The 26901-nt window shown below is 37.8% G+C and overlaps 1 protein-coding gene across 5 annotated transcripts in view; it reads left to right on the top strand.

The window, feature by feature from the left end:
• CCDC141 (coiled-coil domain containing 141) overlaps positions 1-26901 on the top strand; it is a 183910-nt gene that overhangs the window by 116547 nt on the left and 40462 nt on the right. For all 5 annotated transcript variants that reach the window (XM_081261638.1, XM_081261640.1, XM_081261639.1 and 2 more), the window contains 5 exons: positions 2331-2503; positions 16722-16863; positions 18534-18653; positions 20913-21104; positions 25791-25970. In XM_081261638.1, coding sequence (XP_081117764.1) covers positions 2331-2503; positions 16722-16863; positions 18534-18653; positions 20913-21104; positions 25791-25970 — 807 coding nt within the window. The remainder of the gene's footprint in view (positions 1-2330; positions 2504-16721; positions 16864-18533; positions 18654-20912; positions 21105-25790; positions 25971-26901) is intronic.

The following is a 26901-nucleotide window of genomic DNA, read 5'->3' as shown; positions in this document are numbered from 1 at the left end:
TTAACTTTTCTATGTATCCCTCACCTATAGCAAGGAAAACTAGACATTTAGTTAGAGAAAATAAGTTGAAAAACCCTTCCTTTGCAGCTGAAAGTAGCTCGGTGGTAGAGCACTTTCCCGGCATGTGTGAGGCACTGGGTTTGGTCCTCAGCACCACATAAAAATAAATAAAATAAAGGTATTTTTTTTTAAAAAAAGGATACAATAAAGTCTTTTAAAAAAACCCAAACCCTACATTTTCCACTCAAGATCACAGCCTTTTTCTGAAATACTCCTTCTTTCTTAAGCTTTCTATTATAACTCTTTGCCACATGAAGCTATAGCCTAGGGTTTAAGAGCAGGACCCTCAGGGCCAAACAAATTGGGTGTAAATCTCAAATCTGTCCCTTACAACTGTGACTTAGTGCAATTTACTTAACCTTCCTGAGACTTGATTTTCCCAATCTTTCCAATCACCCAACATGGATAATTTCTTGCCCTCCCAGGGGGTCTTAGAGATGATACACTTGGAATGGGATAGGCATTCGATAATATTTGCTGAGTGAATAAAAAGTTACATGTCCCTTACTGTATGGAAGCAGCACATAGTCCATTCTCATTAAACTGAGTCATTGTTACTTCTTTTCAGCTGCTAAATAAAGGGGAATGAGCTTGTTTAAACACTGTAAGCAAATAGAGCCGACTTGAGACCTATGAGGACTCTGGTTGGGAGAACAGAATACCCACAGACCAGTTAATATAGCATTTTAGGGCGTCCATTGGAAAATTTCAATTCTAATTATGCCACTAAGACTTATTTCCTAAGAAGCAGTCAGGTGTTGGGACTTGGGTGCATTTAAACTCTTCCACAACTGTATGTAGCTTTTACATTTGGCTTAATTGCCTTTCCCAAGAACCTCCCCTGGCGTCTCTCGGGTCTCAGTAGTACCAGACCCATGAACCCATCTGTTCTCATTTCTCACAGTCTGGGATCCTCCCCAGAGTCTCCTGTGAGGTCTTCCTGCTACATTCCCATGGCCCCTGCCAAGCTCATTGGCTTCCAGCTCAGGAGTGCAGGAAGGCCACATTCCACAGCCCTGGCCTGACTGTGCAGCTACGGGTGCTTTCTGTTATCAGGACGGTTCTTGAGATTGGCATGGAGCATTATGCAAGGTGGTTTCTCCCAGTCCTAATGAAAGGCAACAGATCTCTTCAGCTTTTCTTTGACTTTCCTAACTCATCTGTTCTCCAGATGAATACCAGACATGGAATATCAGGAGACCTATGAAGACCACTGCACTCTGCTTCCTGTTCTTACCTTGTATTACCACAGACTGATTTCCTTAATGACATGTGCTCCTCTATTTTAATGCCAAGTCAACCTTAAAAGTGAATGGATAACTGCTTTCTAACCTGTGTTTATTCTATAAGCTTAATACCCTGCACCAGGTAGTTGGGCTGCTAATGCAGGATGAAAATAAAGGAATTTGAAAGTCTTCTCTCAAGGGGCTGGGGATGTGGCTCAAGCGGTAGCGCGCTCGGCCCCGGTTCGATCCTCAGCACCACATACCAACAAAGATGTTGTGTCCGCCGAGAACTAAAAAATAAATATTAAAAATTCTCTCTCTCTCTCTCTCTCTCTCTCTCTCTACTCTCTCACTCTCTCTTTAAAAAAAATCTTAAAAAAAAAAGTCTTAAGACAATATCTTGGTATTCAAGGCTACTTTTTATACGTAATTCTGTTTTGCACATCTGAAAAGAAATAGTACCTTGGTCCTCCTCTGTGCACTGCTTTAGCACTAAATTGTAATTTCCTCACTAGGCAGAGGTATGGTTTGGAGGGAGTGGGCTGAGGTCTTTGAACAGGCAAGGGAGAAAAGGAAAATTAGTAATTTCCTCCATATTCCCCTATGGTGTTTCACGTTCACAGTATACTTTATTAGGAAACTTCCTTTTAAGACTGAGAAATTTATGTCAGTAAAGGATATCTAATATTTTTTAAATAGCTCAACCCTTTATCTGTATCTAGTATAAAATGTGCAAAATATAAACCAGATTCTCCAAATTCCACAGTTTGTAACTGTTTGTGTTGTACAGATACATTCTCAAGGTAAACTGTTTTGGTAATTTCTGGTGTTGACATTTATTTATGCTGAACTAAACTGTGATCAGTTTTCCTAAAGGGAGGCTTAAAACTATACTGCTGTTTTCCAAGGCTTCGATAGTTGTTTTTTGGTGATGATTAAACTAATAAATTGAATGGTCCGGTTTAATCGCCAGTGTTTTGTGTACACATGGTTGTAGATTTTAAACTAGAAAAGCAGAAAATAAAAGTCTGTTTTCTTTGGCAGGCATTTGATGTACTTGGAAGAGTTGAAGCTTACCTTAAGCTCCTTACATCAGAGGGTTTAAGTCTGCCTGTCTTGGCAGCAAGGCATGAGGAATTACACAGAGAAATTAAAGAGTGCACAGCTGATGCTTTGCAAAGGGGCCAAACCTTAATCAGACAAGTAGACTCCTGCAGGTGAGTAAGCTTCCTTCATCCTCAGTGTAACAAGCTTTTCCACAATTTCCACAACCTGTTAAAAAAAATAAGTCGCATGATTTTTTTTTCCTGCTTCTGATGTTGTGCTGCATTATGATATGGCTTAAAAGGATCCATTGAATTTTGGTCACCAGTGATTCTGAATGCAGCATTTCTCATGGAGAAGTGAGGCCATATTCTGAGCCTGAGGACTTAAATATGCTCAAGCTTTCTCTCTGCATGTTTCTGAGGAGGGAGAAGGAATTGATGAAATAATAAACAGGGCTTTATTTCTCAAGCTTTTCATATCCTAGCATCTTCATAGCATGTCTTTCTCCCTTTAGTTCATGAACCTCAGATCTATCTATCCCTTTTCCCTTTCTGAAAAGAAAGAAAATTAAGTACAGAATTCTCTTTCATTCATGATCTTGGTGATTGATCAAGCAAAACCCTAAGTAAAAGATGACTATTAATAACAATAGCTAAACCACATTTATAAACATTAATAAACAATAGCTAAATAACATTTATTGAGGGCCTACTATGTGCTAGGCACTGTGCTGAGAGCTTTTAGAGCATTATCTTATTAATCCTCATGGTGACTCTACAAAGCACCGGCTATTAAGGTTTACCTTTTACAAATAACGTAACTGAGACACAGAGAGCTTAAGTAACTCGCAAAATGTCACATAGACAGTTTGTGACTCAGCCAGACTTTGAATCCAAGTGCATGAGCCCCAGACTTCCTGCTATCTGTGCTTGGAGAGTCATTTCTTCGACCATGTTTTGTGAAAGCATCATTGTAACCTTAGACTTGGGTGGCATGAGGAGAGAAAGGGACCTTGAGAAACAGAAAGAATGCAATAGCAAAGCATGGGAAAGAACTGGTGTTGGAAGACAAAGGGGAGATGACAGAGCAGGAACAGGTTTTGGCTAGGAAGAAATGAAGGCAACCTTACATTTTGGCAGAGAGAGGCTTACATGGATTTGTACAAATGGTTTTCCCTCCATATCTACAGTCACCTTGAAACTCAAAGACATTCAATTTGATGAACAATGATGTAGATAGAATATAATAAAAAATTGTTTTTCTGTTTAAACCCTTGTTATTCTCTATTTTGATATGTTTAAAAGTGCTGGTTTGAGAGTCTATGTTTAGGAAACTTTCCTTCCAAAAAAAACCTTCTGAAACTGGACAGAAGGACTGGGCTGTGGCTCAGTGGTAGAGTGCTTGCCTAGCATACGTGAGGCAATGGGTTTGATCCTCAGCACTGCATACGAAACTAAGCACATAAATAAAGGCATGCTGTCCATCTACAACTACAGAGAGAGAGAGAGAGAGAGAGAGAGAGAGAAAGAAACTGGACAGAGGTTCAAAGCTAAGGCTAGAAATATTCCATGGTCTTCTAGCAGGAGCCAAAATGTTGAGGTGGTAAGGAGGACAATAATTTTCTCCTTTGAAAAACTAACAAGAACAACTGTAGCTACTAAATATCTTCACTTCAGCTCCAAGCCATGTACCACATGACGGCAGGTATCCATTAAGTTCCAGGGTTCAACATGCTCCTTTCTGGACCCAAATGTGCATACAGGTGCTCCTTCCTCTCCCTTCCCCTGCTGCAGGTCCACTTTCCTGGAATGTATAAGTGACTTAGGATACGCAGAGGATAGACCATGAGGGAGAATAGGCACTTACTGTGCCTGAACTCAGGGTAACTGTTGGAGGTTGATCTGAGTCATGTGATGTCTGCATTAAGTGGAGAGGTCAGCATGGCTATAATCCTTGGGGAATGATCCAAACTCAGTTTAGCTAGTGGATCTGCAAGGACCCGCAGATATGAATGTTATTTCTACTGTCAGGTTACTTGCACCTGCACAGATATCTGGAGTTCTGTTTTTGTGTTGCTGCTTCCTATCTAGTATTCCACTCCACAAACTGTAGTTGCTTGCCTTCTCTGAAGTCTGACCTCTGTTCTCTGGGCTCTAGGATTCCCCTCCACCTTTCCGCTGAGCTTTAGTCAGGTAATTACCTCCCAGGCAGTAAACTGATGTGATCACAAGGCTCATCTCTTTTGTTTCCCCTTCCCTGAGATCACTGTCCTTTGCTACAGGTTGTTCACTATCTGAAAATCAAGATTTCATACATTTGTCTTTTAGGGGTCATTTAGAACATGAGGGTAAATCCAGTCCCTGCTTTTGGACTAGAAACAAATCTCTAGTTCAGTTTTGATGCTTCACTCCTAAAGTTAATAAGGTGGCCCCCATTTTTTACTGCTAAACTTATCCTATTTGCACTAATCAGGATGAGACAATGCTTACTTTTCTTATATATATATATATATATATATATATATATATATATATATATATATATATTTAGTTGTAGATGAACATAATACCTTTATTTTATTTATTTTTTATGTGGTGCTGAGTATCAAACGCAGTGCCTCACATGTGCTAGGCAAATACTCTACCATTGAGGTACAACCCCAGCCTAGTAATGCTTTATTATCAATAGTTAAAAATAAGTGATTTTGTTTTATATTTTTTTTTCTTTTTTGGAGGGGGTGCATTTTTTTAAACCATTCACATTCTGTGGTTGCCATATTTATTTACTTAGCTAATTTCATTCTCTGTCTCCGTTATTCTTTCTAGTCTTAATTTTTACGTGCATGTTGCTTTTCAAAGGGAAACATATCATTTTGTTTTCAAGAGGCAGACTGGATCTTGGCAGTAAAAACAATCATTAGAAATATTTGAAGAAACTTGATTTAATTCTTTTTTGAGGGGGTACTGGGGATTGAACTCAGGGGCACTCAACTACTGAGCCACATCCCCAACCCAAAATTTTGTATTTCATCTAGAGACAGGGTCTCACTGAGTTGCTTAGTGCCTCGCCATTGCTGAGGCTGGCTTTGAACTCATGATCCTCCTGCCCCAGCCTCCTGAGCTTCTAGGATTATAGGTGTGTGCCACTGCACCCAGCTCTATTTAATTCTTAGGCAACTGGATTAAAAATAATTGGTAGCATGTTTTCTGTCAGTTTCTTAAAATTCAAGCTTTCGTGGAAGTTTCAAGGTATTTGATTGCCCTGAAATTACATAGATTTTACAAATCACTGCTACTTCCATTTTGCCAGAAGGAACTGAAGGTAAAGTGAAATTGTTTCTTGACAAAGGACATTTTTGATTCAGAAGGTAGATGCAGAATAAAAATGCATTAAAAGCTGAATTGAAATGCATTAGAATCTCAGTTGCAAACTAGAGTTCTAAGTGGCGACTGACCTCAATCCTGGGCATTCCATCTGGGCCTTGATTTCCTTCCTTATCTAATGATCTATTGGCTAATGGACCTGGGTTCCCATCTAAGAAAAGAAGCAGACCCAGAGACGGAAATTTAAAGTTGTAGTCAATTCAGGAGCGAATGTGGAATTTAGAATGGTGGTGATGGAAATCAATGTAAATTTCAACAGAACAAAATGGTTTCCTAGACTTCTGGGTGTCAGCATCATGACCAGAACACAGAATACCAAGGTTCCTGTTATGGGACGTTTGAAAACTTGCATGGAGAAGAAACTCAGGACCTCATGTCAAAGGAGTTTTATTTCATGAGTCTGAGAGCTGGAACAATGATACAATTTTTGAAAACTCTCTGAACCTCAGTTTTCTCATCTGTAAAACAGAGATTGATAATTTCATAGAATTTTTAACTGAATAAGATAGCACCATTTCTTGAACATAGAAAGCACCCAATAAATAATTACTTCACTTTTTTTTAAACTTCTATACGAAGAGCTTCAGACACAAAATTCTAAGAACCACAAGGTTGTTTCAAATGATTACAACCGAGTGAGCTGTACCAAATTGTCATGTTCATTTTAATTAACTGGGAAGGTTAAGATTAAAATAGAGAAGATAAACATGTATCTTAAGGTAACAAAAAGCATAATTAAGTATTGGAGCAGGTAGGAATTTCAGGGGTCCTATAATCTGATTTTTTTTAACTAAAGAAAGGACCTCAGCCAGGTGTGGTGGTGCATGCCTGTAATTCCAGTGTCTCAGGAGGCTGAAATAGGAGGAATGTGAGTTCAAAGCCAGCCTCAGCAATGGCAAAGCACTAGACAACTTAGTGAGACCCTGTCTCTAAATAAAATACAAAATAGGGCTGGGGATGTGGCTCAGTGGTTGAATATCCCTGAGTTAAATACCCAGTACCAAAAAAAAAAAAAAAAAGAAGAAGAAGAACCTCAGAAATTCAGTTTTCTGAGCTAAAGCTTTCTCAGTATATATGAAACCTTTGTCATTGCTGTTCTGTAATCACCATTGTATTAGGAACAGACCCACGCTATTTTTCTCTCCTGGAATACATTTGAAGTTGGAGCAGCCTCACAGAGTAAATAGTGGTTATTTTATGTTTCCTTACCTTTTCTATGTATGGCCTATAATCAGATGATAATTCTGAGTTAAGTTGCTTTTATCTTTACAGAGTATAATATCTGTCACATAACCTAATTATCCCTTAATGTTAGTGATATTTTAGTGCATTCCTTTGTATTGAGTTATGATGCAAGTTACCTGTTATTGTATGTGAGAATGGTCACATGGAGACCCTCCAAGTTTGCAAGCCCTGGGTTTTGGCCTTCTTCATCTCTTTCTCGGTCTGGCTTGGCATCCTCCTCTAGCACTGAGTCTAGCAATAGACCAAACATCGCTGGCTACCAAGAAGAATTCTGTAGTTTTGAAGCCACAGGAAGCTGTAGTGATTGGAAGTGCTGATCCCAGGACCTTGTTTGAGGGCAAAGTTTTCCAGAGGGACTCCTTTTTTTCCCTCAAGTACAGCTACTAATTCAGAGCTCAAAAACATGGAAACACCCAGCAGGACCAGGCAACCTTATGAAGTATTCATTTGCCTTTCCTCTTTGCTAAAATTAATTTAGGATTTATGAGTAAAATTATATCAGTTCAATTTATGTCCCAAAATAAGGATGTTCATTATGCCTTTTAATGGTGGATTTAGGCTTCTAAGTCTCATTTTGCTTTGGTTTAACTTTAAATATTACCTGTTGTGATCCAAAACTCATTAATTTCTCAATGTAAATTCTTTTTTAAAAATTTTTAACTCCAAATGATTAATTTTTTTATAGTGCCACTTTAGAATTTACTGGACCAATTCAAATGTTTTTATCATAATAGAGTACCCTACAGTTATTTGGCTTAAACATGTTTATCAAGAACAGTGATTATCAATCTGCTAAATTGATTTCTGTTAAGCACTGCACAATAAGCTAACTTGTTTTTTTTCTTTTTTTAGTGTATAAATTATGTTTTACTTTTGAATTTGGCAATAGATATTTCCAAGTGTAATTCTTTTTTTAAATTTGTTCTAATTAGTTATACATGACAGTAGAATGCATTTTGATACATATCAATGTAAATTCTTTAATGTATTTTCATGTAAAAAGAGGAGTTAATCAGGATTTTGCTTCCTCTCCCGACTATTTTGATTTCTGTTGGTTACCACTGCTTCCCTTGGTTGATATTATGGATGTTAATGAACTCAGGACAGAACATGGTTTTGTTTATTCATCCAAAAATAGTTTAGGTGCTCTTGAGCATCTATTGTGACAGGTGAAGTGTCTGTCCTCATATTGCTGCTTCTATTCTACTGGAAAGAAGGAAACAACTAAACACATAAAAAAGTGAGGTGCTCTTATGTAGCAATGAGAACTACCAGTAGATAGAAAAGCAAAATGGGAAGAGAGTGAGTGCAGGGAGAGGACTGTGGCAGACCCTGGAGTCAAGGGAGAACTCTGGAAGGAGAAGAGGCTGCCAGGCAAATAGCTAGGGGATGAGTGGACCCCACAGAGCAACAGAAGAGCATAATAGAAAGAAGGACAGTGTGGCTGGAGGACAGGGCTGCAGGGGGCAAGGGCCTAACACAAGACCAGAGAGTTGGGCAGCACTTGGACTGTGTTCAAAGGCTCATTAGCAATAATGGAAAATGCCTGTGTGTTTAATTCATTCATTCATTTAATCCTCACCCTCATTGTAGGCACCACTATTACTAATTTCCCTGTTTTGTGGAGAAATTCAGCATCTTGCTATAGCATCTGTTCCTCAGCAGTAACAGGTAAAATGAGTACTGGAATGTCAGCCTCAACTGCTCTGTTAGGTTGCTAGCTCTATCTGGGTCTTTATCTTCTTTTTATTTAACTTCAATCAATGACAAGGAACCTGGTTGCTTGGTGGATCTGGATTCATTTTTACTCTTAGTGTGCTAAAGATGTACTGCGTCTATCTTCTAGTTTCAACTCGAGTCCCAACTTCTCTGGAGTTTTTCTCTCTTTCAGTTTATTTAAAAAATTACTGAACATACTTACAAGCATCTTGGCCCCTGGGCCTCAGGGGGCCAGTCCAAGCTATGGCCCCAATCTCAAGAAACTCAATGAGGGAGCCACACACCAAGAGTGTGCACCAGGCACAAGGAGCCAAGGACACAGTGAGTGCTAGAGATACTGCTGCAAACAAAGGTAACACAATGCCAAACTCTGTGATCAGGACAGGACAAGAGAAGGAGTGGGATTGATGGAGACGGTGATGAATGGTAGTGGAATTTGGAAGGTGGAGATGAGTATAGGGTCTGTATCTTCAAGCCAAGATGAACAGAATCTACACCTACTACATAATACTTTCTTTGAATTTCTTTGCATTTCTCATATCTACCATGTAGCTTCTTTTATATATAAGTATATATATATATATATATATATATATATATATATATATATATATATATATATATTCATTGTAAATGGACACAATACCTTTCTTTTATTTGTTTATTTTTATGTAGTGCTGAGGATCGAACCCAGTGCCTCACATGTATGAGGCAGGCGCTCTTCCACTGAGCCACAACTCCAGCCCCTTGTGGCTTCTTTTTTCATTTGGTTGCTGTTCTAAGTCATTATTAATTGTTTTACTTGTGACAATATCATCACATTGGGACTATAATATTAACCTGCAAGCCGAAACCAATTAGGAAACCTCTTCTGTCGTTAACATTACACACCAGGTGACTTGATATGAAATGTTGTTAAGGGACTGGCATGTTATCAAAGAAAGCCCCTATCACACTGAACATATATACCAGAGATCTTAAATGGAAAAGAAAAAAAAGTAATCCCCATCCTCCAACCTAACAAAGAAATGAGTTGGAAGAATATTTCAAGGCAGTGTCTTTACAATGTGGTGCTGAGTGGATATGAGTGAATAAACAAAACCATGTTCTGTCCTGAGTTCATTAACATCCATAATATCAACCAAGGGAAGCAGTGGTAACCAACAGAAATCAAAATAGTCGGGAGAGGAAGCAAAATCCTGATTAACTCCTCTTTTTACATGAAAATACATTAAAGAATTTTGTATGGATTTATGGGTATTAGGAGGACTGCAAACCAAACCCCAAACCAAACTTTTTGGCAGGAAATACACCAAAATGTGTTTTTATTTTTCCAAATTATCTCAAATGAATGTAATTATTTGTTTAGCTCTTGTTGTATGTTTTTGTCTGAGTATGTCATAAATAAGAAAATCTCAAGAAATGTCTTTTAAATATGGCTTTTCTGCTGTTCCTGTTATAAGAAGACCTCAGTCTCTCTCACACAAGTCTTTCATGCTTTTCATTCCTGGTTCTTCCTGTTCCCTGCTCAGTGAGACCCTAGGATGAATTTTCTTTTTAAATTTTCCCTTTGTTTCCATTTGTTGATTTTTTTCCCCTTAGTTTTAGTAGTTATGTTGTTTTCATTTCTAGGATTTTAATTTTTTTTCCAGATCCAATTTTGTTTTTATTTCTGTCTGTTTTTGTTTCAGAGTTTCTTGTTATTTAATTGTGAATGTTGATTTTTCCTTTATCTCCATTGAGCTCAGAGGTATTTATTTTCAAATTGCTCTCCTTATTTTCATTCCAGCTGGAGTACATTTATCTCTTGATGGTCGAGTGTTTTAGGATTGCTTTTTCTTGTATGTTTGAGATGTTGTATTATGTGCTCATTTGGAGGGGGAGGGGCTTGCACTTTGGCTATCTTGCTTGCTTTATTCTTTCCTCTTTGCTCTTTTCTCCTCACAAGCTTTGCAGTGGTTTCCCCCTGGATTCACAGTACCCACTGTCCAGAATCATACTTCTGTCATGTGATCAGGTTCATACAGGAGCCCATGCAGATACTGTGGCTCTCAGAGATGTGATCAGGGAACCAGGAGAGGAGAAGAGAGGGCTTGGTGCAAATCCTGCTAAGTATAAGCCATGGCTCCAGTAGCAAGTGGCTGCATTTTTCAGTCTCCTTTAACAATGAGGGAGAATCACATCCCTATTACTGATTTCAGGTAGAGTCCTAGTTATGGCACCCTTTGCACAGTACACATATGATGGTCTCTGTGGCCTCAGGAATGGAACTTTGGGCCATCTCTATATGATCTGGACCCAATCCCAGAGCCCTTTGGCTTCAGCTCCACTTCTTACTGTTTCTTCTTTGTTATGTATATATAAAACAATGTGTGTGTGTGTGTGTGTGTGTGTGTGTGTACGCACATGTGCATGTTGTGATTTGTTTGGTGGAGAGAGGTTATCAAATAACTTAAAAATTGTTATTAAAAACATGCATTTCATGTCTACAGTGCAAATGATATTTTTTCAAAGAAGGATGCAAACTAGACAATAGCAGCTGTTTCCTCCAAAATAAACACAGGCGTAAACATGAAGGGACAGTGTTCGGGTTCCTGGTAAAAGAAACAGAAAGCTAAAGACAAGGAAGACTTTTTTCCATCTTCCAAGTATAATTTGTCCACAGACAGAAAGAAAAATATGGTCAGCTGATCCCTTTTGATGAGACAGAGTAAGCTGTCAAGTACTTACCATCTGGTTTAGCTCCTAATCCAGATGGGCTGCCAATAGTAATTTATGAAAGGGGTGAAAGTAAGTTGTCATTTTCCAGAAAGAATCATTAGAACATATTAACATTGGGATTTGCTCCTTCTCCTGCCCTGATTTGTGACAGATAAGATAGGGCAACTGCTTTCCTACAGTAAATAGAACAGCCTATTCTTGAACCAGAAGTCAATGTGTCTTTGCTTCTTGAGAGAAAAAAAAAAATTGTTTTACTTTTCCCTTCCTTTCTCTCTGTTGGCTCCCAGTATGGAGCTTCTAACAAATGTCGAAGGAAGCCTCCACAGTCTGTTGTTTCTGAGTATTAGAAAGTCAAAGTCAACATCAGGAATAATCTGATGCACCCCATGCTACTGATAGGCACAACTTAATCCTTTCTTACAGGGAAAGCCCAAAGGCCAGTCCAATGCAGACCATAGGCCATGGGTGATTAGATCTGGACTAACCCCTGCCCCTTCAACTCCCAATCAGATGCACATAAGCAATGTTGCTTCAGAATCAGAAAAGGGTAACAGGGTACCATATTTTGTTCTACCACATTTCTGTTACTCACCATCAGTCCTTGTCCCATCATTAATTTAATGTGACTGTGAAGTAACAGAACTCATTGCTGGTGACAGATGGAATTCTATTTCTTTATTTTCAGTTCATATAAGAATTGCTGGCAAATTGTGAAGTCAGATCTTTCCTTTGATCAAGCCATTTGCTCTTCAGGCACTGAGGAAATTGCCAATATGTATGCTATGCATGTTTTAAAAATGTTTTAGAATGGTGAAAATTAGAGTCTGGAATCAAGCCTATAAATTTTCTACCTGAAAATGATCAGGCCTAGAATAGGGGCTGGTTATAATCTGCAGATTAAGGTTTTACTGAGGAAGAATAGAAAAGACCATAGTAGCTCTGAGACTAGGAGTTGGATGGGTATATGCCAACTGAGAAATTGGGGAAAAGGAAGAGATTACTACCAATCATACAGAGATGAGCTAGATGGGATATAGAGAGAAAAAGGAACTAGTTAAGGTGAGAAGGATGATTGGGAGCTTCTCATACCAAGGAAGGAGGATAGGCCACAAGCAGGATGGCAATAATGGACAGGTAATATTGCATAGCAGAAGAATTTAGTCTTTTCTCCTAAGGCTATAAATAGATGAGAGTAAGTATCAGATGAACCAAACTATACATGACAAACTCAGTTAAATCCAACTATAAATGCTAAAGCATACCAGAGAAGAAATGAGGCAGTCTTTACACAGTCTAAAGTCACCAGGGGCGTGGCTTAATGGTGGAGTGCTTACCTAGCATGTGTAAGGCCCTGGGTTTGATTAGCACAGCAAAAAAGAATAAATAGACAAGCTTGACGTCTGTACGTGGCCAAAAGTGCAAAGCCATCATTATTTGAAAACTATTGGTCACTGTTATCAGTGATATTTTAAATATGGTAACTGTGTATATATGTTTTCCCATCCTTAAATCTATATATTCTCTTCACTTAAATATTGATCTGACTGTATTTTATTTAATTTTAAATTGTGCATTAATCTGCTACTTATAAGTCTATATGCTCAGGGCTACAAGAGATAGAAGAATGAATAAGATACCATCTTTTCCACTTAATGAATTTACAATGTAATTAATAGAGTGCATTATAAGTAACAAATCACCACAAAATAAAACAGAGCCTCCTAGGTCATTGAAAAACAAAAGCAGAAATAGTTCTATTTGGTTGGTTATGGTTTATCTAAATTAAAATATTACATTGCTTTAAAAAAAAACAGTATTTTTAACTGAAGGAACATTTTATTTCCTATTTCCACTAAATAGTTATCCTCGTTCCATTTTCTGTGCTGGAGGCACCAGCAAGACCTGTCATTTGGACAAGGTACCACGCCCATCTAGTGGCCACTTTGAAAACAACAGGCAGATATTGCATTACCTAGAGAAGCCAGCCACTTTCTTTTTTTTTCTTCTTTTTTTTTTAATATTTATTTCTTAGTTCTCGGCGGACACAACATCTTTGTTGGTATGTGGTGCTGAGGATCGAACCCAGGCCGCACGCATTCCAGACAAGTGCGCTACTGCCTGAGCCACATTCCCAGCCCAAGCCAGCCAATTTCAAGAGCACGTCAGCCAGGCCTAGGCTGTTTGTATGATAGCCAATAACACTCAATAAAGGAAAGTTAATTCTAGAGGAAAAATGCCCCTCACCCTATGTCATGTGTCACAGACTCAGATAAGGTACTGTAAAGTGGTAGAGTGTGAACTCTGAGATCGATGAACAAATCTTGGCTCTGCCAATTCATAACTGGTCAACTTACTGAGCATCTGTTCTCAGTCTGCCCATAAGTAAAATGAGGATAGTGATTATAGTTCAAAAACATATGGGGTAGGGTCGTTGAATAACTAGAAAAGGCACTATTTGAGACATTAAAAATGGTGCCTTATCACAGTAAGATTTCAATAATGACTTTTATTAATTATAATTATAGTATCTTATGGTAAAAACAAAACCAGTATCATCTGAATCTTCTAAAATTAAGACATTAAATTAGTCATTAATTCAAAAAATTAAATATAATAAGTGTATATATTTTGGTATTTAAGAAACCTGACTTGGGGCTGGGGATGTGGCTCAAGCGGTAGCACGCTCGCCTGGCATGCTGCGGCCCGGGTTCGATCCTCAGCACCACATACCAACAAAGATGTTGTGTCCGCCAAGAACTAAAACAATAAATATTAAAAATTCTCTCTCTCTCTCTCTCTCTCTCTCTCTCTCTCTCTCTCTCTCTCTCCCTCCTCTCTCACTCTCTCTAAAAAAAAAAAAAAAAAGAAACCTGACTTTAAGTCAGATGTTTCCTACTTACTAGCTGTGTGTCTGTAAGGCAAACTATCTCACCTCTGGAGCTTCTATTACATTGTCTAAAAATTTGGAGTTATCGGTACCTTTCGAAGAGACATGTTTGTTACAAGAATTTATTAAGTAGTGGCTGTTATTAAAATTACATGCAAAGCTGTCAGAATCACAGTCCATATTTGCCTTGTACTCTACAATTGGGTGTCATGAGTTTAGAGGAGAAGGAGCTCCTTATAGATTTTAATGGCCAAAGAGGAGACTGGTTTAGTGTGAACAGAATCAGAGCACCATGATTGAAATGCAAAATAGGGACACAGGTGGGGAATTCAGGAGGAGTGGGGATATTAGAGCAAGTTTGGGTTAGAATCAGAGAGTGGGTCTGAGCCCTGGTACCTGAAACACCCTGACTGGGACTTATGGATAAGTCCCAGATTTGGCTGCCACCTATATTCTTCAGAGATGGCCAAAGTACAAAGAAGTGATGTGAACAAGAATCAAGAGGCTTGGCTGGACCTGGTTACTGAGGACTGGTTTCCCCCAGGGAGCAGCCTATTATAAAATTGTAGTTAACTCCAAGCTATCTTCTTTGGGTCCCACAGGCCCCCATTGTAAATCTGGTTAGTAAGATAGGCCCTGTCTGCAATAGGTGCAGAGTGCATTCTGTTGGGGGACCACAGAAGGCCACCCAGAAGTAGGAGTAGCTTCTTTCATCTTGGTTGATGCAATTCTTTTTCAAGTTCTACTCTTTCCGAATTTTGTTAATCATTTCCAAATTCCTTTTATTTTAGCAACGGCATTTTCTACCATTTCTAAGCTATCTTTCCTTGCTACATGTTTGCCAGTTTCCTTTTATAAGCGTTGTCCTTTGTACCGTTTCACAGTGCCACTTTATTGTCTTTATCTTTCTCATTCCAGATTTTCGTGTTCACAGAAAACTTGGAACCAGTAGAGTATAGGACAGCTGAGCTTTTAAGTGCCTTTTTAGCAAATTGTGTCTCAGTCTAAAACCTAGTCAAATATGATTAGGATTACCAGTACACTGCTTCCACAAAATTCATGGATATAAGTATCATTAAGAATTACTTTTAAAGTTCTCCTGATGACTTTATTATATTCTTCACTGTCTCTGAGTATTCAAATGCAAAACTAATTGTTCCAAGTGTGATGTCTGTGGAACATTATGTGCTAGGAATAAGACTTCTTGCAATGGATCCATATTTCCCCCAATTACACTTGTCTGGGGCCCCTGTGGTGCCCACAGGACACAGCCTCATTGTCATTCCAGTGAGATTACTTTCACCTCTTAGCCATTTGGGATCTTGCCCTCATTTCATTACTAATTAAATTCATTTTTACAGAGCCATAAATTAATTATTTGAGGTAAAATTACTTAAATCTGTACCTCGTTCAAAGATCTTTTTTTTTTTAACTCTGTGTAATTAAATTTAAGAGTCATCATGTTAATCTTTATTAGTGTTTGAAAGAAATGACTGATAGGAATTAATGACTTTAACTTCTTAAATAGTAGGCCAGGTCCTCTTTTAGGGATAGGGGTAAAGATTTAAAAGTGCTCATTCCATCCATAGTGTTCTTCCTTTGTCTTGCCTTGTTGGTGTGCCCAACTTGGAACTGGTTTGGAAACCTGTTTAGATGTCCAACTCCAAGTTCATTCATTGTTTCAAAGGCATTTTCATTTTATGAGCTCTTGTGTGGCTTTTTTTTGTTTGTTTGTTTCACAAGACCAGAGAAGAAAATGACAATGTGAGAGTGGGTTTCTTTTTTATGCATAAGTGTATTTGATACCTAATTGTTGGTGATAACTTAGTTCTCATCTAACAAGTCTAGCCATGAGTATTCAGGATCATTAAGAACAAGGGCCTTACTGTTATATAAATATTTTATCCTATTGGTTAGTAAATGTTTTGTTAATTGGCTGATATATATTTCTGTTCAAAGAGCATCTTTACCTAATTAGAATAAGTTATATTCCATGTGTGTGTAATATGTCAAAATATACTCCACTGTCATGTATACTGAAAAGAACAAATAATAAAAAAAAGAACAACTTTAGTTAAATGAACCTTTTAAATAATACCCTCAGGAAAACTCTTGGCTAACATGCTGTGCCTTTTGCCATATGGTTCTTAAAATATCTTAGAGAAATATTAAAAAGTAAACCTTTCAAAAGAGGACAAGACCTGTTGCAAAAACCCATAACTTATCTTTTCCTTTAGGACTGACTGATTTAAAACAAAGGAACATGATTCAGTTGTCTCTCTGCCCCACCAGTATAACTACTATTATTCTAAAGCAGATGACTATCACTAACTTGTACTTAATGTAAGGAAGCAGAACTGTTTTCAAATGTTCCCTGTTCCTGGGACTTTTGTGTTGGGTTGAGTGAACTAACAGCTGGCTTTCTCGGTTCAGCTTTCGAGTGACGGGTGTCCATGAGATGATGGGACACATTCAGAGACGAGTGGACCAGTTGACCCAACAGTGTTCAGCACACAAGGAATTTGCTCTTAAGAAGCAGCAATTAACAGCCTCCGTGGAGAATCATCTAAGGAAGGTAGTTTCATGCAATGAAACTAAAACTTCTAAATTGTTGATTGTAGATGGTATTGTGACTGCTATGTGTGGACATGGAGAGGGTCACAGGTGTGTCTCCTTTAGCTTCTGTCATGTGCCACATGAGGTCCTACAACTGACCAAACACTCATAACTCACTATTGCTCGTGAATCATCATATCATGCAAAAACAGGTATCTAATACAATATGCCACCTCTAGCCTGATTGTATACACACAAGGTAGCTCTCATCTTGCACAGTTCTGTGTAACTGAACCACATACACATCAGAATAAGGTCCTTTATGTGGTTCTGTGTATGGTTCCAATATGCACATATGTTAGCATGGCACCATATAATGTGAGGGTTACAGACAGATGAATACATGGATAGATAGACACTAGAAATAATGGTTTTAGGTTTTTCTGGGAATAAATTAACATTACCATGCTTCGTTGAACCAGACCATTTCAAGAGATACAGTCATTTTGCATAAAAAAAGATGGAAAAAAATGAATACATTGGCTTGTTATAGAAACATTTCCTATTTTCAAAGGGGAATAAGGACAAGAATCCACATATTGACTAAATTAAAAATTCTCTGTGGCTTGGCATAGACAGTAAAAACTAATGATATCCCAGTAATACTAATGCTGATGAACTTTGCTGCAGAGGCTGGGTCTCAAATTTTCAATGATGGTTTCATTATACAGTGGATTTGCAATCTTGAACTTAAGTGAGTATAATTAGTATGTTTTGCAACAGAAGACATTAAATAACAATGTCTCTATTTTAAATTACCTTTCCTTCTATTATGTATCCAAACATTCGGGAATGTGAGCCTTGTTCTGATGATTGAGTCCAGGGAGAGTCTAAATACAGGAGCGGCTGTGGTTCCTCATTCCCTACAGCTTGAGACGCAAGCTAATTTGGTGGAGGTGGAAAACACTGTTGGAATTCAAACAGCTGTTGGCTACTAGTCTTACTGCCAATTCACAGCCAGTTTGTGGGATGTATGGACTCTAGATCGAGCAAGGGAATGAAGGAAGTAACTTGAATGGAATGGAACCCTTCAAGGGTCTCTTTATCCATTGATTCATGCGTACCAAAGATCAAGTTACAATTCCCCAAGTTCTTCAATTGAATGAGTCACATATGTCCCTGTGTTTAACTATTACATGTGCAGGGGTTGGTGCTTCCCCAGAACGGTTCATTCCTAAAGGCAGCAACCTATAGGGTCGTCTCTGGATTGTCTCATAAGTTATGCTCTGGATTCTATTTCAAAATGTGCCTGTAAATTGGTCTCATTCAACTTAACAGATAAATTCAACTCTGTTGACACATTTGCAAGTGTATTATCATCCTTTGTAGGTAATGTAGATAGTAAGTTCTGAGAGGATGTGAATGATTGATGATATCTCATTGCTCTTAATAAAAGAAATATCCTTAATCATATACCCTCTGTTGGTGGGTTACTAGTCTTACTTCATGTGAAAGAGGAGCATTATTAAGATATGAAGGGCTGAAGTATTTGAAACTCTTTTAGATTAAATTTTATATATTTTAAAGCACAATAAGAATATATACAGCAGTATTTGTTTTCTTTATATATATGCATCCATATATGCAAATATATTTACTAAGACTGCAATATATTCTTTATTTCTAAAGGTGGATATGTCAATTCAGAAAATCATTCCGGTTGTTTCCAATGCAATGGATATTGGTTTCAGTCTTTCTGAATCTGAGAAGATTTTAAATAAATATCTGGAATTAGATATGCAAGCTAAGGTAAATTAAAATAAAAATTATTATTATGGCTCTGATTTTGCAAATATTATGTTTAAAATGTTCCATAGCTCTAAAACTTAATTTTAGCTCCCTTAAGGGATACATTTCTAGATTAGTATGTATCAAATAATGACTTAAAAACTCATACTATTATGTGTGTCTAAATTATTTATATTTATATGTGCATTTATTAGAGCATTTAAGCTCACTGAAACTCAATATTACAGCCTAGTATTAAATACTCATTTGGCTTTTTTTCCTTTCCTGAAACATATTAGCAACTCCTTTTGTGGGTTCCAGAGGAGGTATTTCTCTACAGGTTTTTTTTTTTTTTTTTTTGGTGTGTGTGTGTGTGTGTGTGTGTGTGTGTGTGTGTGTGTGTGTGATTTTATGCTTAGAGTATGTCACAAAAGAAAATCATCAGAAGGAGCATGCATAATTGCAAGATTCCAGGAGGCAATGGCTCTCAGCATTCAGGCAGAAGTGCCCCATCCCCGCCTCAGCACCTTCTTTAGCACCCTCCTGCTTTTTCTCATGGAACTTGGGTTCAATGATTCCTATCAGCAGCCCCAAACCTTTAGTGAAGTCTCTGCCTGCACAGCAGGGCTTGCAGGTCAAGTCTAACGTGAGAGTCAAGTCTAACTCACCCAGGTCCTCAACAAGAGCCCTGGGACTCCAGTTTTTAGCAGAAGAGCCCTCTTCACAGATGGCCCCCACCCAAAACTCAGACACACCAATGTTTTTAAATGGAGTACTTTGAATTTATTATTTAAGGTCTAAAATAACACTTATATGTTAATGTTTTTATTTCAAAAACTTTAGTAGCAGGGAAGAGATTTCATGGGGAGAAATCCCATGCTTCTCTTCTTCCCAGAGTGCTACCATGAAAAAGGGCTTGTAAATTAAAATTAACTTCATTCAGTGGAGCACATGGGAAGCATATTAATCATATGCAGGGAAGCAACGCTTCCTTCTGCAAATGAAAATGAAGCTTTTCTCTCCCATTTCTCCTTGATTCTTAGCTTGTTCTCACATGGAAATTTACATGGCTTTTTCTATGGCAATTGTACCGTCATGAGTCACTTAACCATGGGGGGTCCTGAGAAATGTACTGCTGGACAATTTTTGTTGTGTGAACATTACAGAGTGTGCTCCACAGTCCTAAATGGAATAGGTCAATTGCTTGACATGCTTCTTGGAGCAATTAAGAGATGTGGTGAACACAAGATTTGAGAGGCTGCTGGCAATGTAACCAGGCACACTGTTTTACAGTAAACGTGTTTTTTTTTTTTTTTACATAAATAGAAGAGTTCACTCTCAATAATAAAAAGTATAGTATAATAAATACATAAATCAGTAACAGTAATTTATTATCAAGTATTATGTACTCTACATAATGGTATGTGCTTTACTTTTATACAACTGGCAGTGCTGTAGAGTTGTCATACCAGCATCACCACAGATACATGAGAAATGTGTGGTGCCATTCAGAATGGCATGGGCACTAGGAAGTTTTCAGCTCCTTTATAATCTAAACGGACCACTGTTCCTCATATATGCAATCCATCATTGAAACATTGTTATGTGGCAAATGACTGTAGGTAGTGCCTACAATACTTACTGATCCATTTAATCAATGGTAAGAGTCCACCAGCCAGAAATTTCATGAAGAAGAAAGAGTCCTAAGCAAGTTAAATTCATCAATTATTTGGTTTGTTCAGATCTGATATGTACATTTCCATTACCTGTGTTTAAGAATACTTCTATATAGGCATTTGAGTAAGATTGCATGATTGATATGCCATTTTTTGTAAATTAAGAAGGAATGAACAAGTTTTGTAAACTTGTCATCTCATTTAATAAAATTAGCCCATGAATTTGTTAGAGCTATTGTTAAATTTCATGAAGCAATTCTCATGGATAATTATTTCACTTAAATTACTTAAAACTTTCCTGCCATTTTTGTTTCACAAACTTTATATGAAACAACCTTCCTGCTATTTGTGACACAGAAAATAGAATGTTCTAAATGAGAAGTGTAGCTGATAGAACCAAGGAGCGACTTGAGATGGTTTCCATTTTAAGTGCCTTTTTTTCTTCTTTTTGGAATTTGAAAAGTTGTGCCTTTCTTTTGTTGAGTAAATTCTCAGGACAAATTCAATTAATAATCGCAATAGATGGATGTGCAGAAGGCTAATGAAATGTGAATGTTCATGATTCCCCTGTCAGCTTCTGACCTCTTGTACTTTGTTTTCACAGGAGACATCACAGGCATTGGAAGCAGCTGCAAAAGCCATGTTGGAGAAAAATGAATTTGAATCTGATGAAGTAGCATCACTTTCTTTTAAAGCTCAATGGCTAGAGGAAGAATTAAACATACTTGGCCAGAGCATCACCTCCAGGTCACAAGTCCTGCAAAGCTACATAGCATTTCTAAAGTCATCAGAGGAGGTACAGTAGGATGTGTTGACAAGGTGACCTCTGCCTTTCTCCTATTTTCTATGGGGATCAATACTCTGCCCTGACAGGTAGTTCCTTATCTTCTGCCCAGTACATGCCCTCACTTACAGGCTTTTTATTCTTCAATGCACCATACAAAGGCTTGAAGAGCAAATTGTTTCATTTTTAAAAATGTGTACATGTAGATGTATGCACCAATAAAGTATTGCAACATTATTTACTATGTCTTATCCATATTTACCATAATCTAGCATAGAACAAAATTGTTTGAAAATAGTCACTTTCTAAACCACCGAAATCTGAATACTGAGGAGTTAGTGTGGGTCATTTAAAATATATAGAATTGGAAATTACAGGCCATTGCTTCAATCAGTCATCTATCTTGTTGGATACCTTTTAATAAGTTACCTCTCTTAGATTCTTCTGAGGCTTTTTTTTTTTTTTTTTTTTTGACAAGGCCATACCAGATATCTCTAACATTCCCTCTAGTGCACTAGGATTTCATCTCTGAAAGGTCAGTTTCTTTGAAGATGGCATCAGTAATAGAAAAATCTACCTCACTTACCCCTGAGAACTGTGCACCCTGTGCCAATGCAGATGACTCTTATGTTCAGGAACACAGGTTCTGGTTTCGTGGGAGCCAGAACCAGCAAGGTCCTCTCAGGGGTAAGGTTCATGCTCAATTTCTATTTTCTCATCTCTAAACTTCTAACACCCTCACTCTCAACACCCCTCCCCACCTTCCTGCTCACACAGGTCTCCTCTGTCAGATCTAAATTCTTACTACTGGGGGAGGGGGAAGCTCATGTCCAGTACCTAGAAATATCAGATACCCATGCTGTCCTTTTCCACATCTTTCCTTAACTGTTGGTCATTTCTTACTTCTTTTTAGTTCTTGGCCCTAAACTCCCCAGTTTGAAGAGACATTATGACTGTTAGAATTATCCTGTGGATGAACATTTTTGTTCAGGACTCAAAATGGAAGAGAAGCTACAATGAAACACTTCTTGTTACATCTTCATTGTCAAAAAATTCCTCCCTGGCTTCACATTAAGCATTCACTTTCACAGCCCACTCTGGCCCTGGGGACCAGGAGCTTCTCTAGGGCTGGAGCCTCAGCTTTGAAGATACCTGTTTCCCAGAAGAATATCATGTCCCTCAGTTTCCCTGCTTAAACTATGTCACTTTCCCTCTCTGGCAGAGCCTTCCATCCTTCTAATCCTGTCAAGGCCTCTGGTCTGTTCCTCCCCCCCCCCTCTGGCTTTTCCTTTTTGCTTCTCTGGGTTGGGGTTACTCATTTCCATTCCACTCTTCCTCCTCTCAACTCCCTGCCTTCCACCCAGAGTAACCCTGCCAACTCCCAATACTAGATCAGTCCAACGTCTGTTTACTCATCTTCTCTTTCCAAGCTTCCAGACGCTCCTATGGAAAATCATACAGTCATGCTGATTGGAGCTATTTATAGGTCTCAACCTCAGCTGGGTCCCCCATATGCTGCCTAGTTGATTCCCATTCAATAGTGGTCTTCAAGTGTCTTATCCCAGTTCCCACCCCTAAATCTCAGCCATTGTCCTTACATATCATACACTGGGAAAAAAATGAGGCCATTGAGCCTCACAGTCTTGACTTCCTTCTACTTCCAAACTTATTGACATATTTACCCATTGTCCACTGGCTCCAATAAAGTGATGTCCCAATTCCTGTTCAGCCCTATTAGTAACCAGTCCCTCCCTATATACTCTTAAGTTTTTTTGGAACTAGCTCTAGCAGCCATCCTCTAATTTTTCAAATTGCCTCTTTCCAAGGCTTCCTGTGGTCTATAGTTGTATTGTCATAGTCGTGTCCTCTCCTTGGCTCTCTCTCTGTCATTTGACTTTCCTTCACATGCACAGTTTTGGAATGGGAGGTTGGCATTCCTTGCTCCTACTAGCCCTTCCTCATTAGTCCTCATCCCCTTGCAAATCAGTTTCCCTTTTCAACCCTGACTGTTTGCCATCTCTTCACTCCACTGGAAAAAAAAAATGTTCTTATAGGCTACCTACTGGTGGACAGATGAAGTGGTGTACTTTCAGGTTTTGTCCTGTTGAAATTGTTTAACCTCATGACCCACTCTCATGTCCTTTGGCTTTTTTTTTTAAACTAGATTTTATTGAGGTATAATTTATATAGCATAAAATTGACAATTTTATAGTGAAATGATTTCTAGTATATTTAGAGTTGTGCAAATATTATAGCACTCCAGTTTTAGAATATCCCAACTCCTCCAAGAAGAGCCTCGGAGTACATCTTTGGACAATCCTGGCTTCAGTGTCTTTTCCAGTTTTAATAAACATTAATTTTGTATCAGGCCCCATGCTTTTCACTCCTGATTTTACTTCATCCTCAAACTGCCATGTTTTAGTTACTTACCATTATTATCATTTTACAAGTGAGAAAAGCTGAGACTCTAAAAATTAGGCATTCATATCAAACATCTGCTAAACATCAAAGCTGAAGTTTAATCACCTTCTTTTTGTTTTCCCCTTTTCAAAAGCTGTGCTCTCCTGTGTCTGTCTGTTGAGAGAACCTGAAAGATCTGTGAGCTCCCCTTCTCCCACATTCCTCATCATCTTGAAATTCAAGTAATTTTTCACATGTAATTAGTGAAGCAAGTTGCCAATAATTTTTTTCTGCCAAAAATGGATGTAATAATGTTTACTATTAATTCACTTAAAAATAAACTATTACAGATACAAGTGAATTCCTATAATGGCATTATTCTCATTTACATGCAAGTCTTTTTTGAGTTATTGATAAAGAGGATGGATTAAAGTTTGTTTTGAGAATTGCACATAACTGGCTACCCATTATCTTGACAAGTAGCGCATCACAGTTGACCCTCTGGAAGCCAGGTGATTGCAGTGCCAATTCTGAGTCATAGGGGGAGCTATCAGTTGTTTCAGACAAATAAGAATGTGCCACAGTCATGGTGGCTTCAGTAGAAAACAAATGGAATCTTGTTGCTCGGCTTTGTTCCAGCACAATTAACCTCATAGCCTCTTTTCTTACCTCTGAGCTTGGGCAATCTGAACTTCACCCGGTTTAACATCATTTATCATTCTCTGAGTCAGTCACTGTTTTCCAGCTTGGTTTTTTATGCCTCATTTTCCTTCCACCTGGGATCCCTTTCTACTACCTCTCACTCTGGACAGCTCCTCAAGACCCAGATCAAGCATCACTTCCTTTGGGAAGTTCTTCCCCACTTACTCTGTACACAGGTGGTGATCTCTCCTGAGCGTTCCCATAACATCATGTTACACCTATCTTCATGTTGTGGTTTGAATATTGGTCTCTATCTCAGAACTTTCTTTGAGTATCCAGGAAGATACATGCTTAATTACTACGAGGGAATCTCAAAGGGCTCCATGGAGGGGTAGCATTTTAACTAGCTCATGAAGAATAAATAGGAGAAGAAAATTGAGAAAAACTCATCCTGAGCTGAACAAGCACCGGCAGAACAGAAACGTGAATAAATGGCACATGGAACCAGGAGAGAACTTCTGTTTCTAAAACCTATCTGCAGACTCTCCTATTAAGTTCATTCAAATTGAGAATAAGTTAAAAAAATCTTTTAAAATGTGGTGACTTATTGAATGAAAGTTCTTATTCTGTTTGGATTACTTTTGGTAGTTAAAAGCTCTTTGAGTCTTGTTTTTTAGTCATTAAGTATTCAAGATGCATAAAAATCTATGTCAAATAACTTCTACTATTTCTACATCATCCAATTACTTGTTAATCTATAGTTACACACTTGATATTATATAAAATCAATGCAAGGAGACTAATTTAAAATAATATTGCTTACATTGGCTGGCAAATGAGAAAATATAATTCTGGGTGGGGGGCAAAGTACCATATCAATAAAAATAACTCATGAATGTACTTAATGTTAAAATCCATTCAGAAAATTAGGAATGATTTGTGCCTCTTTATTCTGGCTTATCATTGATTAGAAATCAATGATGAAGCCATGTGTGGTGGTACACACCTGTAATCCCAGCAGTTTGGGAGGCTGAGGCAGGAGTATTATAAGTTCAAAGACAGCCTCAGCAACTTAGTGAGGCCCTAAGCAACTTAGCAAGACCCTATCTCAAAATGAAAAATAAAATGGGCTGGGTATGTGACTCAGTTGTTAAATGCCCCTGGGTTCAATCCCTGGTACCAAAATATAAAAAAATAAAGAAGTCACTGGCGATATACTAATTACTAATAATCTTTTATTAATTTACATTTATTTCTGATTTGTAGCCCATGATTCTGTATGTGTTTTTCCTCTGAATTATCAAGCTGCTTGAAACTGAAATACCTAGTCTTTGACACAAATTGTCCTAAATTGTGAAATATGCACTAATATGTAGTACATTAAAATGATTTTGGCTACGATAAATGTTTTTCTGGGTTTAAAACTTGTCCACTCAATTTGCTACCCAGTGGTAGTCCTGTATGTCAACAATCTAAATAGATTTCTTCTGTTTTTTCAGTTAGTTGATAATATTCAAAATTATTTAAAGAATTCTGAAAGTGTGGTTTCAATTTAACTTTTACCTGGGTTTTTACTGGAATCTTCTGTTCATTTTTTCTGTTTTAAAGTGTTCTTAAAACAGAATGCTAAAAGAGAATTTATCTTTTCCTTTTTAGGTAGAAGAGCAATTTCAGAGCCTGAAGGAATTTTATCAAACTCAAATCCTTTGGGAGGAGAAGGAGGATGTGAAAATCAAGCATTGGTCTGACTCGGCTGAGAAGCAGTGGCAGCTATTTTTGAAGAAGAGTTTTTTAACCCAAGAGCTAGGACTTGACTTCCTTAATTTAATACAAATGGTGAGAATGTCATTAAAGGAGTCACATCTTCTGCAAGGATTACTCATCAAAGTCAGAATCATAAATTCAAAAGTTCACCTATTAATCAGCTGCACTGGTTTTAGAAGTTCATTCAATCTAGACCAGTTCTGAAATCCAACATTTATATGCTTTGAGCTCTTGTTAATTTGAATCAAGAAGGCCCTTTTAACTATTAAGAAGAAAGATGACTATAATGAGATTGCAACATTGTTATTACATAGACTTAGAAGTCCACCCCAAAGGTCTGAGTTCTGTGGAGAGCACATAACCAGGTCCTTACAAAATTTCATTGGCTACAGACAACTTTTATGATGAATCCTCATTTTGAAGAATCTCTTACCTTAGCAGATCTTTTCACAATGAAGCTCCTTTGCATTTAGAAATATACCATCATTCTTTAGTTGTCATGAGCATATCTATGAAATATCCTAGGATCCTTTTGTCCAACTATGACTCATATGAAGGTCCCTATTCTTTTTTAAAAGAATTCTTTTTTAAAAGATGATTAATCCTCCTCTCCTTCAGTACCTCACATACCTTCCTAAGAAAACTGCTGATTTCATTGTTAGAAAATGCCAGCTGTAGAAAACTGTGATTTAAAAAAAATGTTAAATAAATCTGTGTTCATATCTGTCTTAGCTTTCTGTAACTATAACAAGGTCAAAAAATATCCATATTCAATTTCTCTTATATTTGAATGTCCTTCCCACACTGAAAATAATTGCTGTATCTAATAAGAGCCTTTTCTGCAGCTAAACATATACAAATCTTTTACGAGTTAGTTTTCTCTCCAATTCTCCTTTCCAGAATTTTCTGCCATTTGTTAAAATTATTGATTAAGTGTGACCAAAAAGTGAAGTACAACTGTAGCACAGAGCACGGTGAACTGGACCATCATTCTTTCTTAGTG

This window comes from Spermophilus citellus (genome assembly GCF_964194105.1).
Source record: "Spermophilus citellus genome assembly, chromosome: 11".
NCBI lineage: Eukaryota > Metazoa > Chordata > Mammalia > Rodentia > Sciuridae > Spermophilus > Spermophilus citellus.
The sequence above is the reverse complement of the archived record's forward strand: the minus strand, read 5'-3'. Positions and strand labels throughout refer to the sequence as shown.